A 20656-nucleotide genomic window follows, 5' to 3' on the forward strand; every position below is an offset into this window, starting at 1 on the left:
AGTCCTAATGGATATCTAGGTCAATTGGCATATCATAATCCATATAGACAATGTTCTACATCCTACCTTGGTGAGTAATGACTGGGGTCTTAAAAGCTTGCAAGCAGCCATCTGAGATACAAAAATTGGTCTCTTCCTGTCTGAAGCAAAGAAGAGTGAAGAAAACCAAAAACTCAAGGAAACAATTGGTCCAAAGGACTAATGGACCACATGAACCACGGCCTCCACTAGCCTAACACAGAAGAATTAGACAGTGCCCAGCTGCCAGTACAGACTGCTCTGACTGGGACCATAGTAGTAGATTATGGACAGAGTGGGAGAGAAATGTACAACAAAATTCAAACTCCTAAATAAGACCAGACTTTCTGGTCTGATAGAGACTGGTTGAACCTCTAAGAATATGGCCCTTAGACACCTTTCAAACTCAACTGAAATCACTCCCAGAGATCACATTACAGCCATACAATAGACAGGCCTATAGAATGAACAATAATACCAGTGACGAATGTATACCTCAGAACAACAACTATACGAAACCTAAAAGGCAGCATTTGCCCAAAAGCAAAGTTCAGAATGATGGTGGGAGCAGGAAAGCTGGGCGAATGCACATGGGGAACCCAGGGAGGAAGGGGGGAGAGTGCTAACACGTTAAGGGGTTTGCAACCAATGTCATGAAAAGCAAGCTGTGTATAAATTGTTAAATGGGAAACTAATTTGCTCTGTAAACTTTCACCTAAACGATAAACCATTAAAAAAAAAAAAAAAAGAACTAAATTAGTCCCTAATTAAATATTTCATGCTAGTCTCTCACCATACATACTTATTTTTCTGTACTTTAATTCCTATTGTCTATGGGTTTTTATTTTATGGTTATCCAAATCCTTTCTGAAAGTAAAAATGATCTAACTTTCAAATGAAAGAGAAAATAAATGTAACACAGGACATGAAATAAAATGCATTGATTATATAAATGTGCTACAAGGTCACAGTCACCAAAGAAATGCATTTAAAGTCTTTTTTAAAAAAAGTAGTCATTGTTTTGCAACTGCCATGAATTCAGCAATTACGATCACTGATTTTATTATCTCTTTTAACTTTTCAGATAAAAATAAATATCTGAAATACAAGTTTTTAAAAAGTCTTTATTATTTGGATGGCTTCCAAATATCTATGTATTGAATGAAGTGAAATATTCCGAATACTAGTCAACTTTTTCAAACAAGTATCTGAATTTTAGGTGGGGGGAGAGGTGAGAGACAGGAACCTGGAATACCTTTAGTCCTTATTCCTTTCTTTCTCTGCAATCATTCTACTCTGTTGCAATTCCCAATGAAATCCTTTTATGATAAATAGCACAAGATATTTATTATGTCTTTTGGTATAGCATGTTGCTTTAGTGAATGCTGTTGGCAGTTAAATTTATAGACTACAGGATGGGGAAATGAAATCGTGTCTCTGTGTGACCTCTTTGAAGTGGATTCCAAGTGGAAAAGCATGTTCTGAACCTAGGAAGCAAAGGAGAGAACTGCTGTACTTACACAAACATCTTGTTCTGTCCTTCCAGTCTCTGAATATTTTTGCGTATTGCTTTGTTTTAGTGTTTGGGAATTGAAATGTTTGAAGTAGGGAGTTGTGAGTAGTGGTGAAGTGTATTTGTGATTTAATTGAAAGAAGAATTGTGCATAACTTAGTTGTAGTTTTCCTTCAGTTCTCTTTTTCCTGTCTACAATAACTCAGTGTGTTTAAGATATTTATACCTGGACAAAAAATCAACTTGTTTGACAGCTCAAAATCTCACAGTCAATAAAATATAGCAAACAGTTGCCAAAGCTGTACAATTACTCAATACTATATCTACACATGCCAAAACAGCTACATGGAAAGTTAAATATTTAATCAATTGGTTACTTTTCTACCTATATACACACAAACACCAATACAAACAACACAGACTTTTCAAATATCCATCCACATGGTGGACCTCATATAATCAAACTTTTCATTTTATACTCAAAGGTTAAGTATATGGGAGATATCATTTTTTATTAAGGGATTATTTAAGTAAGAGTTTTAATTGCCAGTGCTTCCTGATACTACTATAAGAACAGTGATCAAAAGAGGGAAAATGTGGAACAGAATTTCAAATTTTCATGAAGTCCAGACTTTCTGGAGCCAATGAAGCTAGATGAACCCCTGAAACTATTTCCCTTAAACCTTAAACCAAAAATATCCCTTGAAGTCTTCTTTAAACAAAACAAAAAAATAGTTCAGCTTAATTAGTAAAGAATGTCTGCTTTGTGTATTGTGCTCTTTTAAAGAAGTATCTAAACCAAAAACCAAACCCGTTGCCTACAGCACCTAACACCATGAACTTAGTGCTGAGTGTACATGGTAGGTATCTAATGGATGCTTGGCAAACAGCATCATGGTAGTGTGGGATGGACCAACAGCCATGTATAGGTGTGCCCTGGACAGGCGTGCAGTGAGGCCACAGCAGGTAAGAGAAGGAGAAGGAGGGAGAAGGAAGGATAGATATCTAGGGTAGATAAACTGGGCTTCTCTTGCCCAGGGGCACCCTTTCTGAGAGAGCTGACCAGGGTCAGGGGTACAGTCAGAAGCCAGGGGAGTAAGGCATGTGAGCCAGCCCATTTCTGGATGTGGCTGTGATCTTGGCCTCAAATGTAACCCTTGAGCCACCAGGCCACAATCCATGTGGTCACCAATAGGGCATTGCCATACTGAGCAACACAGTCAGAACAAGGGCCTGTCTTCTCCTGGTGGAGGAGGGAGTGCCCTGAGCATGGGAGCTCTTTCATGAAGGATGGAGGAGTTTCCAGAAGACATACCCATCACTCCAGCGCCCTCTCCATTCGGTTTTGCCCCAGGGGTTCCACAGGCAGATGATTTCTTCCCAGCCCCTCCTGTATTGAATCTGGAAAAAAAACAACAGAAAAGAAAACAGTCACTGCTCCCCAGCAGAAGTCAGCAGAAAGATGGGACACGAATGCAGCTTCTTTTACCACCAAGGACTAATTAAACTTCTGACCTCATTTGGCTGCAGCCAGGAAAGAAATGGAAAGAGAAAAAAATCAACGTCTTACACACACACACACACACACACCCCATCACCTACTCCCTGATACCAAGGTACCGAGGATGGCGCATTTGCTCCTACAAACCACTTAGGCCAGAGGGCAGGACTGTAAAAAAGTTACAACAAAACGACAGCAAACCCTTGAGGCTGTTACTGGGAACAAGGACCCTCAGCCTGGTGAGAGGAGTTAAAGAATGATCGAGTTGCAGCTGCAATATTGATCTGTGCTAGTGTTGTCTGGGGAGACAGAGGCCTGGCTGGGTGAGGGAAGGAGACAAACTTGTAAAGATTCTAGGTCACAGGGGGCTGATAAAGCCCTGAATGGGTGTCACCTATGGAGAAGAAAACCAGTTGAAAAGCAGGGCTGGGAGCCAGGTGCCTGCTAAGTGCTTTACATGTTCAATCCCCTGAGGTAGATTCTCACATAAACCTTGCCCTGCAGAGGAAGAAACTGAGCATAAGAGAGGTTAAGCAACTTTCCTAAAGCCACAAAGTAAGAGGTAGAGGCAGAATTCTGAACCCAGCCACTGTCAGTCCCAAAGCCCGTGCTCCTAATTTTGGTATTAGGAGGGGACAAAGGTTACGGCTGCTCCAGGGCATGGCCCATTCTTGAATGTGGCTGTGACCTTGGCCTCGAATGTAACCCCTGAGGGAGCTGGTCAACCCTTCCATATAATCACCATGAGGGCACTGCCAAATAGGTGTGACACAACTGAACATGGGCCACAGATCTTGACTTGGATGAAGTACCTCTCTGCTTTTCCTTGTCTGCCTCTGTCTCTGGCCAGCCCTGCAGTGGAAGATGCTTTGGTTTTCAGCGCTGCCCTGGGAGGCTCCCTGCACAAGCTCAGCCTTCCTACTGCTCTCGGCCCCACCCCTAGCCAGCATGCATACAGTCAACAGCACCTCACAGAGCCCATGGAACAGGGAAGTGAGAAATGGTCACCTGGTGGCCCGAAGAGCTTACTAAGTGCCTACTGGACAGTCAGGGGCTGGCTCAGACGAGCACATGGGAGAAGAGCGGCTGATGATTCAACGGGGCTGAGAACAGGGCTAAATGCAGATAAACACCCCCTTGCCCGGGGTACTTCCAACCCAGCTAGGTACATAATAAAAAATGCCAGTTTCATTTATCCTCCCATCTGTGTCCCGCTGGAGGGAGGATGAATAGATTAAAAAGCACACTGCATTTATGGGCTGGTATAATCTTAGACTTGTGGTTCAGAGTTATAGCCACTTGTCTCTGGAGGAAGAATCTTTACCCAAGTCAAATTCTTGGCCCTTATTTGACTGTGTTGCTCCTTTTGACAGTTCCCTATTGGTGACCATATGGGCCTTGGCCAGGTATCTCAGGGGTTACATTCAAAGCCAAGGTCACAGTCACATCCAAGAATGGGCTGGCTTAGGTGCCTCACTCCCCTGGCCCTGACCCTGGTCAGCTTTCTCAGGAAGGGTGCCCCTGGGCAAGAGTGGGCTCAGGCTATCTACTCTAGAAAATGCTCCACCCAGTGTATTCTCTTCAGTGCTAGTTCCACAGGCCGTTAATAGTCCTAGAAAAAATGATTTCATGGCCAATTTTAGATTAAAACCAAGTTGTACTTGTGTCTTTAATACAGAACCTTTAAAATACTAATGTACATTACGACTCTCCCAGAAGGACATATGGTACGCAGCCTTTTCCAAACAATTTGGAAACCTGTCTTCACAGAGGATCTTACCAGGCTAATGCTCCTTAGAACACAAGCTGGGAAGGGTCAGAGGCCACAGAATGGCAGGGCAGAATGGACCATACAAGTCTTGACCCCCTGCTGTCATAGGCCAGGGACGCTGTTAGACCGCTCAGTGTACTCTGTTCTCACGATTATAAAAACAATTTAAATGTTTGGGTGTGTAAGTGCAATCATTAGAAGCCCAAACCACAGCTGAGCCCGCTCTCTGACTCCTGTTGTTGTTGTTGTTAGGTGCCGTCGAATCGGTTCCGACCCATAGCAACCCTATGTACAACAGAACGAAACTCTACCCGGTCCTGCGCCATCCTCACAATCATTGTTATGCTTCAGCCCATTGTTGCAGCCACTGTGTCAATCCATCTTGTTGAATGTCTTCCTCTTTTTTGCTGATCCTCTACTTTACCAAGCATGATGTTCTTCTCCAGGGACTGGTCCCTTCTGATAACATGTCCAAAGTATGTAGACATAGTCTCGCCATCCTTGCTTCTAAGGAGCATTCTGGCTGTACTTCTTCCAAGACAGATTTGTTGGTTCTTTTGGCAGTCCATGTATATTCAATATTCTTTGCCAACACCATAATTCAAAGGTGTCAATTCTTCTTCAGTCTTCCTTACTCATCGTCCAGCTTTCACACGCATTGAGTTCACCTCAAATTCTCTCTGGCCTAGGTCCCTAGACAGCTATCCTATAACTGGAAGGTCACTGCCATGCCCATGCCCAGCCTCTGTGGAGACTCCCATTCCTTGGCCATCAGTACCTCTGCATGCACAAGTCCCTTCTCCCCTGTGTTCACAGGAGAAACAGGATGTCTCAATGTATAAAAAGGGTCTTGTTAAGGGATGGCAAAATACCTAGTGCAGGTAACACAACTCTCTCATTCTACAGCCAACACAGATATCACTGATCACAGCTCTTTTCCCCTAAATCCAGAAGCATTGCCAACTGGTCAGAGTTGGCACATGAGGTAAAACCAATTTTCTGTCCCTAGACTTATCCGCATCTGGGACAGGAGAGCTGTGGGAAGCAGAGTATCCATACGTGGCCAAGTGTGGTGGTGATACTGGCTGTCCCCATTGAGAATTCAGGAGAGGGCTTAGGAAGGTGAGGCAGAGGGGATCCAAATGAAGGGAGTCTGGAGCCGCTGTGGCTGGGAACTCTTCTGGCCTGGGTTTATCCAGAAGCTCTTCCTTGCTTGTGGGACATGTCTTTTGAGTTTCTCACGTATGTTCTATAATGGGGCATAGTAATGTCATCCTCATAGGCCAAGGTCAAATCCATTCATTCACTCATGCAAGTGCACTCATCCACCAAGGCAATACATGTTTACTAGGTGCCTACTATCCTAGACCCTGGCAGAGGAAGCATTTTGTAGCTGACTTTTTTAGGGAGACAGACAGTAGACAGGAGATACTGACCTCATTTTGTGGATTGGAACACTCACCAAAGCACAAAACAATGGAGCAACTGGTCTTAGGTCAACAGACAGGAGAGGGAGATTGATATACAGAGAGGGCAAGTCTGAGAAGGCACATGAGAGAAAGCATGCTGGAATATAACCCGAAACTCTGCATTCCTGAGCCCACAAATACCTGTGAAAAATGTGCCCTGGAATTTTGAACATGTTTCTTAGGCCTTAGAATATATTATTAGACTTTAAGAGTTGTGGGAATGAGAGAGATGGGGGAACATTTGCAGGAAATCATCACAAGACTAGGAAACACTATCACCGCACAGCACCCTGTTAAGCACAGATGGAGCAGAGGAGCCATGGAGTCTGCCCAGGCAGGTCATTAAATAGCTGTGTAACCTCACAAAAGACACTTACCCTGTCAGGCCTCCGCGTCTTCATCGTTGAATGGAGGAGCCTGGGGTTTAGTAATGTTTTCCCAATTGAATTACGTTGCAGACAGTAATTGCCTGCGTTTGTCCACCAAAGACAGTTCTTAGATCAAGGGAAAGACTGCTATCTATCCCCAGTAGCTGTCCTCCCCTTTTCTTTTTTTTTTTTCATTTTAAGCAAGAAGTTTATTTAAATAACAAGACACTTGACTTAAAGGGAAAACTATCTAGGATTCGTTTCTTTTAGAGTAATTTATCTCTACTTAAAGGCAGATTGTGCTACATGTAACAGCTACGTACAAAAAAGTTATAAAATTGTCCTTGGTTTTACAATGATAAATGAAAAAAAATTAAAATTCTCCAGTCAAACAAGGTATGCAAGGATTTTTTATGTCATTTTTTGTTAAACAGTTGAGAGCAAAATAACTTATTGGAATATAAAGATAGCTGAATGAGCATGCCACTAATGGAGAAAGGGGGTATTTTCACAGGACCAGTATTTTTCCCCATACCATCTCCACTTGATGTTGATCAAAACATACCATTGGCCATTTAGTAAAAAAAAAAAAAGAAACGCAATATGCTTGTGCACATACACCAGTTACTTTACGTACAATAAAGGAATGGGGAAGGGGACAATGAAAGAATAGAAAACTATACTGTAGTAGTCAGGATGTGGTAGAACCAAATTGTGGTTTTCTAACTAAGACTATATTCTTGGTCTGTAGGAACGGAGTTCTGGAGTAAAGTAGCAGGCTCCCTTTTTAGAAGACACCCCTGTCTGCTGCTGAAACACATCAATTGTATTTTCATCCTCTATTTCCAACTGTGCAGGTGTGTCTGTTTCATTCATTGGCTGCCCGTCAAATCGGAATCTGATCTGCCTCATTGACAAACCCTGCCGTTCACAATAGGCTTTCATTAGCTTACTAAGTGGTGTATGCCTCTTAAACTGCACCACAGAACCATCCTGCCCTGTCACCTTCAAATTAATATGATCATTGTTCTCAATCTTGACTCCTTCCTTGGGTTTTTCATTGGCCATGGCGCGCACCGGAGTGTCCTCAGCTGCCCCGCTTCATGAAAGAGGTACCAGGTCCGCACTGAACAAGCACACAAGCAGCACCAGGAGCCTGTCCTCCCTTTTTCCATGGAATGAAGTTTTGCTGGAAATATGGCAGCCCAGATATACAGTATATTTCCCAGCTTCCCTTGTGCCTTGGTGTGGCCATGTGACTAAGCTCTGACAAATGGGATATAAGTGGAAGTGATGCATGCCATTTCTGATTCATACTTTTCTATGGATGGAAGATGTTCCCCTGGCCTCGCACCTCCCCTGGCTAGGAGATGAGAGAACAGCTGCCTTGGACTTACAAGGCAAGCCCCATGTTGAAGATGCATAGCAACCTACCAGCCCTAGAGTCATCTGCTTACACAGGGGAGAAGTGAACTTCATCTTGGTTAAGCCCCTATCCTTTGGTGTGTCTTCATTATAGCGGTGTGTCTTGTACTTAATGAATAAAGGAGCCCTGGTGGCACAGTGGTTAAGGGCTATGGCTGCTAACCAAAAGGTCGACAGCCCACCAGCTGCTCCTCGGAAACTCTAGGGGGCAGTTCTACTCTGTCCTTGTCTTAGTTATCTAGTGTTGCTGTAACAGAAATACTGCACGTGGATGGTGTTAACAAAGAGAAATTTTTTTTCTCTCACAGTCTAGTAAGCTATAAGTCGAAATTCAGGGCAACATCTCCAGGGGAAGGCTCTCTTTCTCTGTCAGCTCTGGAGGAAGGTCCTTGTCATCAATATTCCCTTGGTCTAGCAGGTTCTCTGAGCAGGAACCTCAGGTCCAAAGGACAAGGTCTGCTTCTAGGGCTGCTGTCTTGGTGATATGAGGTCCCCCACCTCTCTGCTCACTTCCCTTTCCTTTTATCTCTTGTAAGATAAAAGGCAGTGCAGGCCACACCCCAGGAAAACTCCCTTTATCTTGGATCAGGGATTTGACCTTAGTAAAGGTGTTACATCCCACCCTAATCCTCTTTAACATAATCTAATCTTGCCTCATTAACCACAGGCAGAGATTAGGATTAGGTTAGATTAGGCACATAGGAAAATTACAATCACAAAATGGAGGACAACCACACAATACTAGGAATCATGGCCTAATCAAGTTGACACATATTTTTGGGGGAACAATTCCGTCCACGACAGTCCTGTAGGGTTGCTATGAGTTGGAATGGACTCCATGGCAACGTTAATAAATAAAACCTCCTTCGGGGCAAGGCCTCTCCCAGAGTCAATGGAGTAGTTCATTCTGCTTTCTTTTTGGGCTAATCCCTCAGTCTAGCCAGACACTTGCCAGACCTGTGTGAGATTAGTTCAAGGAAAGCAAGATCTCTGGTGGGTACTTGGGGGAGGAGGGTACTGGAGCGAAAACTTCTGGATGCACCAAAGGAATTGAAGCTCTCTCCACGTGGGTTTCAAGGTGGGGGAAAGGGTGATAAATACTCATCTCAGCTTCTTTGTGGACTAGCTGTAGGCATTTGATTCTGACCCCTGTTTAGAGGGGCCCAGGCCATGGGGGGGAAGTCAGGCCTGCCTTACCTGCCCGGCCCCTGTCACTGTGTAGGCATGACGGCTCACCAGGCCATTCCTCATCATACTGTCTTTGCCTGTTGGCTGCAAAGGAGAAAAGCAGATCATGCATTAAACTTCAGAGAAATGGAAAAGCACAGTCCAATCAGCAGCAGAGCCATGGCTGGATGAAACTCGCCCCACTGACTCACTTTGCACTGACAAAGTGATGCGGAGTTTGTAGGCTGACTGGGGGTTGAGGCACTATATATTTCATGCACCAGGAAACTACCCCAATGAAGATAAAACCACACAAAGCTCTGAAAACTGGAGCTGCTTGATCCTCTAATCACTTGTCATCAATGAGATACAGCACAAAATGTGTCTGTTGGGTCTTTTGCAAGAGCCAAGAGCCCCCCCCCCCCACACACACACATTGTGCTGTGAGTAATGGGGGTTTAAAGCACATCTTAGTTTTCTGGTGGCATTTTGGATGAGGGATGTGTGACTCAAAGCTACATATTTGAAGAGTGAAGGAAGCATCACTGCGGATAGGGAGCCAGCTGTCTCGGAACAGACTCAAATAATTTGGAGGGTCATCTAAGCTTCCCTAAGGGGACACATCACCCTTGGGTGCCGCCTGTAGAGCCAGTGAGAATCAGAGGACTCAAGGACAGGCTCACTGTATGCTCAAGGCCAAGTGCGAAGGAGCTAAATGCAGTGAGAACCTTTACTCTCCCAGTGGACAGTAAAGGCCCCTGGTCACTCTGGATCCTACAGCTCCAGGTCACGGAGAAGCAGTAGACAAAGCTTTGGAGTTTACAGCAGCATTTAAATCCTTGCTCTGCCACTTACTGGCTGTGTGATTGACAGCATTTTACTTAGCCTTACACAGCCCATTTCCTCTTTGGCAAAATGAATTTTGCCAGCCGTCTCAAAGGGATAGCTATTGTAGGGATTCAGTGAGTCCACGTAGGTAAAGCATACAGTAAGTGCTCCATAGTGGCTTCTTTGCCCTTATCCTCACTAGCTGAATGGGGCCTTGACTGAATACCCCTGTGTGAGGAAAGGCTCTAAGCAGTGCATAGGGATTCCTGTCTTCTCCTGGAGGGCCCCGCACTTACCCCCACTGGAGTGGTGCAGGCCATCAGGCAGCCAGCCTGGACAGCCTTCTTCACCACCAGCACCAGGTTGGAAGAGGAAGAGTACAGGTCAGTGTTGGTGACCACCCCTCCCGTGAGGTCCACCAAGGCATCAGGGAGATAGCCACCGTGCAGGTGGAAATAGGATCCGTGCAGCCTGGCAGTGGGAAAGTCGGGTCAACCCTTGGTGCCTTCAATGAGATGCTCTTGGAGGGGAGAAGGCTGCCTGAACTCTGCATCGTTCCCAGGGGAAGGGCTGCCTGGTCCACACCTGTCCCAGGTCTCCACCTCCCATTTTTAAGGATGGAGAGTCTACCTATGCCACCAGTCCAGGGGCTCACACTGTCCTTACCACCTTCCTCCCCCTGTCCCCAGGCCTGAACAGCTCGGTTGGCAATCTTGTGTAGAGGTTAGGGGTGAAGTTGCTGGAGCACAGCCCAGGATGGACCCCAACCTTACTGCATATTTAGTTCTTTGACCTTGGCCAAGTTACTTAGCCTTGTGAGGCTGTAGGGGTTATAGTGTCTGGCACATGGCGAGCCTTAATAAATATTAGATATGATGATGATCTGCTTTCTGTTCAGTTTAACAATAGTTTTAAGTACAGCAAATGCCAGAACCTGTGTAAGACAGAAACCCATCAGAGAAGAAAAATTCAAATATTTTCCATTGATAGAGAGCAAAAGAAAAGTGGTAAGACTGCACCCTGTCAAAGGTGGAAAACTTGTGAGACCCAGAAAAAAAAGGCAGTCCTATTGAGTTCCGCTTCTCACAAATTTCACTGTACTTACTTGTATGCCAGGCACAGTGCTAGGCTCTGCGAGTTTAAACATAAACAAAACTCCCTTCCCACCCTCAGTAAGCTCACGGTCAATAGCCCTGACGCCAGTGTGGCCAAACGCAGCTTCTGTACTCTGTGTGCAAACCTCCAGCCAGGATTTACAGCCTGTTCACATCTTAGAATTAATCCATTCATCCCCAAAATTTTTAGGCAGGTATTTTAACTTTACTGAAGGTAACCTAGGAGAGGGTGAGTGTTATGTGACATACCCCAAAGCCCTTCCCCTCTCTGGCCCTCAACCTTTCCTCTAAAAGGTGAGGTTGACTGGACCAGCTCTGAGGGCCACCTGGACACTCCTTTCCCACCATGTTTCCACTTCTGCCATTCTCTCCTCCTGGAAACCACCCAGTACTCAAGACAGCTCACCTCAGCAAATATGTATCAAGCAGCCACTATACACAGGACACCACCACAAGCGTAAGTGTAAGGATGGCTTAGAAAATCTTTGCTAAATAAAGCTAAGGATACACAGAACAAAGGGTCAATTCTGCAGAAACTACCATGTAACAGACTTGTCTCACCTTGCTATAAAACAGGCTCTAAATCTTACCTTTCTGTCTCTCCCTATCTCTGACCAAGGGTCATGACTGGTACTAGACTGTTATCTCTGGGGAGCTTGCTTGTCATTGTTTTTGTTAGGTGCCATAGAGTCAGCTCTGACTCATAGCAACCTTGTGTACAACAGAACAAAACACTGCCGGGTCCTGCACCACCCTCCCAATCGTTGTTATGCTTGAGCCCATTGTTGCAGCCACTGTGTCAATCCATCTCGCTGAGGGTCTTCTTCTTTTTTGCTGACCCTCTACTTTACCAAGCATGAAGTCCTTTTGATAACATGTCCAAAGTAAGCAAGACAAAGTCTCGCCATCCTTGCTTCTAAGGAGCATCCTGGCTGTATTTCTTCTGAGACAGATTTGTTCGTTCTTCTGGCAGTCCATGGTATGTTCAGTACTCTTTGCCAACATGGAGAACTTGCTTAGTCAACTGCAAAGCCTCCCTTTGATCATGATTATGCCCAGTTGGTCTAAATGCCTGACTCTTGATTGCCCACATGTATTCTGGCTCCTGCTCCTAAATTGAGAGTTTTGTGCTTAGGGTACTGGAAGTTCGCAGGGTCTGGAGTTCTGGAACTCATTGCAGAGCACAGAGGTGTGATGTGACCTCCTGCTTACTCCAACAACCCTTCCTGGCAGTACACTCAGGGGCTCTCCCTGACCTCACACAGGGCTGCACCAGATCCGCTCCAGAGGCGCACCTGTTGGGCTCTGTCCCCGTCACTTCAGGCCCGTTGGACTGCCCCATTGTCTTTGGCCTTGCCTCATGTCTTACATCCCACACATTCTGTAGTCATTATAGAGCCACCCAACAACTGGCAGGTTGCCCCTTCACTGCAACCTGCAGACCCTTCCTCGGTGTCTCCCCACAGCCTTCTCACTGCCCACAAGGCCTGTCCTGGTGCAGTGGGGGTATTTTGACAAGGAGCCATCTCTCTGCTTTACAAACATGAGCTCACAAATCCCGCCAGTGCTTCAGGAATACAGCAACTATTCTTAGCCCCTTTGCTGACAGGAAATAGAAAGGAATAAGATAGAGGGAACTGTGTTTGCCACACCTATAACTACTGCTTGTCACCTGAACTCAGGAATTCCAAGACAGCTTTTCCACGTCCCTCTGCTTCAGCCTCATTTTGGGGAAATGTCTCTCTGTTCAGCATGAGGTGAAGGAGGAAAGAATTCAGATGTCTAAATCAGAGCCAGAAAGGATGCTGAAACGCTGCAATTCTTGACTGCAGAGGTTCTATAAAGGATTATGTGCAGCCCAGATCTTGTCTCCTCAATCTCCTCTCTGTTTTATGACCTCTGGATTTTCCCCACTTTTGACTGGATCTGACCAATGCATTTCCAGACTTCCCAGCTGCCAAGATAAGTGCAAGTTCAGAGTCCACATGTTCACTCAGCTGTTGCCTATACCCTTGGGGGTAGGAAGGTGCTCTCCATATGGATGGGCTCTCCACATTTGTCCTGTAGCCCCATGGACCAGCCACTGAGCTCCAAAGGAAGCAAAGAGCCCAGTCCTTTTCCTCCAGGACTGACAGTATCAAGGGATGGTGAAAAGCACCTGACAGGAGGAACAGTTCTTGCCCCAGCCTGGCCTCCAGCTCTGTGTGACCTTAGGCAAGTCACGTCACCTCTCTGGGCCTCAGTTTCACATCTTTCAGGAAGATGGTAGGGTTTGATGCAGACAGAATTTCCTTCCAGCTCTGAAGTGCTTTAATTCTCTTTGGTTCTCCCCTGCACTCTGTAACTTCCTTCTCTGGATGGGGGGGAGAGGGGGAAGGGGAGATTTTAAATAGCTTAATTGTTTGAAATATTTTTTCCTCCACTAGGTTCCCTTATGCTTGCTGAAAGTGAAGAGGACTTGAAGCACTTACTGGTGAAGATCAAAGACCACAGTCTTTAGTATGGATTATACCTCAACACAAAGAAAGCAAAAATCCTCACAACTGGAACAATAAGCAACATCATGATAGAGAAAAGATTGAAGTTATTAAGGATTTCATTTTACTTGGATCCACGATCAACACCCATGGAAGCAGCAGTCAGGAAATCAAAAGATGCATTCCATTGGGCAAATCTGCTGCAAAAGACCTCTTTAAAGTGTTGAAAAGCAAAGATGTCACCCTGAAGACTAAGCTGTGCCTGATCCAAGCGATGGTGTTTTCAATTGCCTCATAGGCATGCGAAAGCTGGACGATGAATAAGGAAGACTAAAGAAGGATTGACGCCTTTGAATTGTGGTGTTGGTGAAGAATATTGAACATACCATGGACTGCCAAAAGAACAAACAAATCTGTCTTGGAAGAAGTACAACCAGAACGCTCCTTAGAAGGAAGGATGGCGAGACTATGTTTCACTTACTTTAGACATGTTGTCAGGAGGGATCAGTCCCTGGAGAAGGACATCATGCTTGGTAAAGTAGAGGGTCAACAAAAAAGAGGAAGACCCTCAACAGCACGGATTGACACAGCGGCTGCGACAATGGGCTCAGGCGTAACATCGATTGTGAGCATGGCCCAGGAGTGGGCAGTGTTTCGTTCTGTGGTGCACAGGGTTGCTATGAGTCAGAACTGACTTGACAGCACCTAATAACAACAACAGATTCCCTTAGGGGGTGGAATGTGGATTCTGAGTCCACTTTCCCATTTCTTTTCAGGCCAAATGATTGCTTTAAGTCAGCTGTTAACAAAATGGGGTTGTAAGCTTTCTAATACCAAGTGAATTGCCAAGCTATTCCCTTCTACATAAGGAAACAACGAGGTCCTGAAGTGGTGAGGGCTGAATCCATACAGGAAAAACAATGGTAGTATTTGTGTAAGTACCTTAGTCTCTGGGCTTCATTCTCAAATACTAATGAACAGCTCTTCTTGACACTGGATATGAGCAACAACTTCAGTTTTTCACAAGTTAGCTCAGAAGAAAGTATGGGAGAAAGAGGTCTTGAGACACCTCACTGTTTAGATTGTGACCTCCAGAAGGACAGAGTCAGGTCCTTGGGTGGTACAAATGGTTTGCACTAGACTGCTAACCTAAAGGTTGGTGGTTTGAACCCACCCGTTGGCACTGTGGAAAAAAGACCTGAAGATCTGCTTCTGCAAAGATTACAGCCAAGAAAACCCTATGTAGCAGTTCTACTCTGTAACACATGGGGTTGCCATGAGTCAGAATCAACTTGACGGCAACGGTTAAGGGCCCAGGACTAGACTCAGCAGGGGCCACTGTTTGCTAAGTGATGTCCACTACTAAGGTGACTAAAGACCTGCAGCAGATCCAGGTTAGCTACTACACCAGCCATCACAACACTACTCAGAGCCTATCTGTGAAATGAGGAGTTGGTTAGAATTGTCTCTGGGAAACCTTCTGACTTGATGACACTCTCCACTGCTCATTTTCTCTTCCAGGGTGTGGTCCTCTGTCCTTTCATCTCCTGGCATTAATTTCTAGCTCTAATATGTCCCTCACAGTGTCTGCCTCAAACACAGCCCTTTCTGAGGGAAAATGGTCTCCCACAGCTCCTGCTGTCAGGGAGGGCAGCCCAGGCAGCCATGTTTATAGCCACTTGACTCAGGTCACAGCTGACTGGACCAATGGGAGAATTAGGATTGGATAACGAGCAGAGAATTGGGCAAAGGGTAGCAGAAGCTAAAGCTACAGGGATTCATAGAAAGAGGCCATTAAGATAAGCTGAAGAGTCAAGAGAGTCAAGAGAAAGTCAGATTTCTGAGGAAGATGATGTTAGAAAGAGGCAGAAAAAAGATGTAGAGCAAGAAGCTACCTGGTGGCAAGAAGAACAGCAGATGGTCATAGAGCAAAGCAGAGTGCAGCCCAGAAATGGTAGTGGCAAAACAAATGCTAGGTCCTTTCTCCAGTTTCCTTCTCCCTGAGATCGGCCTTATTAGGACCCTTAATCTCGGACTTCTGCGAGATTCCATCTCTTCTTTGCCCTATGCGCATCTATGCTTTTTCTTTTCCATACTATCATCAATGCAAGGTCCTGTTCTTGTTTTTAATTTCATTTCACAAGTTTATTTATTTAATTCTTTTTATCCCCACTCTCATTTCCCTTGAGATGGATTGACACATTGGCTGCAACAATGGGCTTAAGCATAGCAATGATCATGAGGATGGCATAGAACCGGGCAGTGTTTCGTTCTGCTGTACATAGGGTCGCTATGAGTTGGAACAAACTAGACAGCACCTAACAACATCTCATTTCCCTCTGCCCACAGACAACCATTGCAGGGTGTTTAATGTGCATTGTTTTGTTTGTATGTGTTCTTGCAAAATGAGCATTGCAGTGCATGTAGTTCCCATTTACATAAATAATTTTGTGTTTTATTTCTTAGTGTTCCAGACTCCATTCACTCAGCAGCCTGCCTCTGAGGACCACCCACAGTGCTGTGTGTAGATCTGATCTGTGGCATCTGACTGCTGTGCGGTGCTCCATGGAGGGCGGCCACCCCATCTTACCTGCCTGCCCAGTGATGGGCACTCAATGCACCACCATGGTACTGCCATGTACATCCTCAGACACATCCTCTGGGGCCCTGCATGGGAATCCCTGTGGGAGTTATAGCCAGGAGTGTCCTTGCTGGGTCTGAGGTATAAATATCATTAACTTGACTAAGTATTATCAGATTGCCCTCCAGAATGGCTTCATCAGCCTATACTCCACCAGAACTACTTGAGGATTCCTAGATCCCACATCCTAGCCAACACTTGGCTTTACCAGCTTTCTAACTTTTGCAGTCTGATAGGGGTAAAGTGATGTCTCATCACTATTTTTATTTGCAGTCCTCTGATTATGTATTGGAGCTTCTTTTCATAACCTGTGTGTACCCTATGGAAGCACTAGCTTCCACACATACACATATGCACATGTATGCACATATACTCTTGCACACACTCACTTGAGCCAGCTGAGAGTGTCTCTGTCCCAGTGCCAAGCACAGTGCTTGGCATACAGTTAAATGCTCAGCAAACATCTGTTGAATAAAAGCAACCGAAAGAGTCTAAGTGAAGTATGCGAATCAGGTATTTACAAGGTCTTGTCAGCACCAGAAGGTGGTCTCTGAATTGTGGTGTTTTGACCATATGATAAAGAGCAACTTCAACTCCTGCCCCTGTCCCCACACATAAATGCCATCTTACAGCAGCCACACCAGGCACCCAAATGCTTGGACCTCAGCCTAAACTGTCCTGCCCCTAGGCCTTTTCTAGAACCGTGCTCATTGCTGGGAATGACTCTCACCCTCATAGCTTCTCTCCTCTTGCTGAAATTCTACTCACCATTCAAGGCCTCCATCAAATGCCATCTCCTCTCTAGAGCTTCAGAAAGTCAGGATCATTTGCTGACTCCTCTGCTCTCTCATCAGACTTTGATCATGATATTATATATCATTTGGGCCTTTATACCAGCCTTTGCGATCATACCACTGTCAGTGCAAATCTCTGTCCTGCCCTGCCCTGCTCACCCCTCACTGCATACCTCTGAGTCCCTCCTGATGGCCCCCACGCAGGGCCTTGCACATGGTGATTGTTTAGGGAGGCTGCCCAGCCAGGCGGCAAAAGCCCTGGTGTTCCTGGGAACATTGCTTGTATTCAACAGAGCTGCCAAAAGCCCTGGGGCCAGCTGGCAAGGAGCTTCTGTGAGGGCAAGAGGCCGGGGAGATTAGGCGCTGGGGAGGGCCAGGCCCGTCCTTACTTGGCGTAGGCTTTCTCCAGCAGGCAGGGCCAGAACTCATTGTTGTCTCTGCGAGGATGTACGAAGAGGTACTGCTGGTGCAGGACAGGCAGGCGGTCATCGACTACCACATCCACACATTGTCCACACTGCCAGAACTGGAAGAGAGGTGAGCACATGCCTTAGTAGAGTAGGGGCAAGAGGGGGGCCTGGAACATGTCCCCCGCCAAGCTAAAAGATTACCACAATTACCATATGACCTCCCCAGTGTAACAACTAACTCTTTCCAGAACATAATCCCAGCATAGCTTGCTGGGCAGGGGATGGACATGTCAGCTCAATGGGCAGATGGAGAAAATGAGCCACAGACCAAGGTAATGAAGGAAAATATAGGCAGGGAGAAAGGAGATTTGGGTTCTAGTTTGACTTTGCTACTAACTATAGCCTCACTTTGACAAGTCCTGGCTCCTTTGTGAGCTTTAAAGACATGGAATCTGTGTGAGACTCTCCAGTTACATCTTGTACATTAAATGGCAGGAGGGGGAGTGTATGCTGGATAACAAAGGAGACTGGAAATAAGGGGTGTCGATTGGGGCCAGGGGAGCCCACCAGGGGCTGAGGGCTGAAGGGAGGAGGCAGGATTTAAACAGCTGGCAAGGAGATAGGGAAAGCATTCCAGAGAGGAGAGACAGCGTGGGGAAAGGCCTGGAGGCAGAATGACATGAAGGCTCAGGAGGAGGAGCAGTTACAGCCTCGCTCCCCTCCCAGCAAGCTGGCCCTGCCCTGAGGGCAGCAGAAGAGAAACGGGCTGACTCTGTTACTGCTAGGAGCACAAATGAACCAGGTGTTCCTCTCCAAAACAGGCTGTTTAATTTTCAGCATTCAACTCTAAATGATTCACTTGGGGACATCGCCAAATTAGGAATACTCGTACCAGAGCCAGCCCTTTGGAGTTTCTCTGCTGCTCTCTCCTGTGCTGGAGGAGCAGCAGCACTGCCAGCTGCAGGCCTGAGCCTTGATGAAGGCAGACCTCCACCAAGTGGGCTTGGAGCAAAGCTGAGTGGATGTGATCAATCATCTGCTCAGCAGTGACAGGAAGCTGTCCACACAGCCTTTCCCACAGCTGGGTGTCCCAGATGTTGGGCTGTCACATCCAGCTGAGTGCGCACTATCAGAGCAGCAGTGGAGACCAAGACAGAGATGTCACTGGAGACAAAGCAAAGAAGATGTTTTCACAGTCATTAACATGTCATTGTACTGCCACTGGAGTCCCTGGGTGGTACGAATGGTTAATGCACTCAGCTGCTAACCAAAAGGTTGGAGGTTCAAGCCTACCCGGAGGCACCTGGGAAGAATGCCTGGTGATCTGCTTCCAAAAAATCAGCTGTTGAACACCCTTTGGAGCATAGTTCTGCTCTGATGTATATGGGATCGCCAGCAGTCAGAATCAACTTGGCAGCAAGTGGTATGGCATGGCATGGCGTGGCGTGGCATGGCATGGCATGGTATGGTACGGTACTGGTATGGTATGGAATGGTGTGGTATGGTATGGTAGGTATGGTATGGTATGATAGGTATGATATGGTATTGGTATGGCATGGAATGGTGTGGTATGGTATGGTACTGCATACCCCGGCACAGCTGTGGACTTGCATTCTTATTGCAGTGAGAGTAAGACACATAAGGGGTAAGGCTGAAAAGCAACAGGTTTATTATTAGGAGGGTGGACATAAAACACATCTGAAGCACTGAGGAAAGCCAATCCCAGCTCCTAGATGAGGGGGACTCAAAGGACAGAACAACCTAGATTTTGTATTTAGATGAGTAGCAAGGAGCAGTAGAAAGTGTCCAGTCAGGGGAAGTGTGCTTAAATCCTGGTTTTGCTTTTTGTTACATGAGCAACAGATGCTGAGCAAGACACTATTTCCTGTGACTTAGTTTCTTCATCTCTCAAATAGTGGTAGAAGTAAGATCCTCATACAGCTGTGACTGGCATCAGATGAGACTGTGAAAGTGAGGCTATTGTTGTGAAAGTAGGAACTGCTCTTCATTAATCTTTTTGTTCAGTTCCTAGGGTAGTGCCTGGCACACAGCTGGCCATCAGGAATGAGTGAGTCCTGGCTTCAGTGAGCTCCTGTGAGTGGTTTCCCTTAGAAGCCACTCTCACCGCCATCCTCTAACACCAGTAATGCAGACTAAACTTGCTTTCCCTGTACAAACGGAACATCACATAAGAAGGGTGTTCCCAGAGAGGATGTAAATGACCTAACTGATGGTCAAGAATGATGCCACCACTGACCTGCATTTCCTGGTTCACATCTCTGGGTGAGGAGGGCTGGTGTCTGGACAATGTCCATGCCCCACAAGCATCATGCTGGTGCCATTTTTCACCCACTCATAAGAAGTGTTTCAGGCAAAGCATCCAAGTTGCCCCAGGCACTGGTTCCTTTGCAGAGAGAGTGGATGAGAAGAGACTGCACAATGGTCAGCACTGCAGGTGCTCCTGGCAAGCTGTGTGGCTTTTTTCACCATCTAGAAGGGCAGAGTGTGTCTTCCTGGGCCTCAGGGAGTCCTAAGCATCTAAATAACTGCCGCAAACACTTGGAGCCCTAAGGAGAGCCCAGACAGAGCTAAACCTTTCGTCCTCTCTCTTGCCCCTCAGTGTGGTCCTCGGATCAGCGGCACTGGCATACCTGGGGGCTTATCCTAAGACCTAACATGCAAATAGTTGGACTGTCATGAGGAGAAAACAGGATAAAGAAGGTCCAGAAACATCTGAAAGAAACTTACCAGTAACCAGTTGCCATGGAGTCAACTCCAACTCATGGCAACCCCATGTATATCAAAGTAGAACTGTGCTTCATAGGGTTTTTGGTGGCTGATTTTTGGGAAGTAGATTGCTGGGTCTTTTTTCCAAGGTGCCTCTGGGGAGACTTGAAACTTCCACCTTTTGGTTTGCAGCCAAGTACCTTAACTGTTTGCACCACCCAGGGATGTCGAGAGAAACTTAGCTAAGCAGAAAAAGTATGCAAATCTTCAGACTGAGAGGGTTCACTGAATTCCAGGTAATATTAATTTTTAAAGGGTACACACCTGGATATATTCTAGAGAAATTTCCGAACTCCAAGGAGAGAAAGGGCCTCTCATAAACTTAAAGTTTGAAAGAACACGTTGCATACAAAGTGAAAAGATGAGATTGGC

At 46.0% G+C, this 20656-nt stretch overlaps 2 protein-coding genes across 2 annotated transcripts in view; both read right to left on the reverse strand.

The window, feature by feature from the left end:
* CAPN13 (calpain 13) overlaps positions 1–20656 on the reverse strand; it is a 139137-nt gene that overhangs the window by 94703 nt on the left and 23778 nt on the right. Inside the window, 4 exon segments of the mRNA XM_023732400.1 lie at positions 2847–2932; positions 9263–9337; positions 10357–10531; positions 17477–17613. Coding sequence (XP_023588168.1) covers positions 2847–2932; positions 9263–9337; positions 10357–10531; positions 17477–17613 — 473 coding nt within the window.
* Positions 7373–7708, reverse strand: LOC105756334 (small ubiquitin-related modifier 2-like). Its single transcript, XM_012555889.1, has 2 exons — positions 7561–7708; positions 7373–7503 (listed from the first exon to the last, which is right to left on the reverse strand). Exons 1-2 carry the CDS (start codon positions 7706–7708, stop codon positions 7373–7375), a joined length of 279 nt encoding a protein of 92 aa, XP_012411343.1.

Source organism: Trichechus manatus, unplaced genomic scaffold (assembly GCF_000243295.1).
Source record: "Trichechus manatus latirostris isolate Lorelei unplaced genomic scaffold, TriManLat1.0 scaffold00052, whole genome shotgun sequence".
NCBI classification, from domain to species: Eukaryota; Metazoa; Chordata; class Mammalia; order Sirenia; family Trichechidae; genus Trichechus; species Trichechus manatus.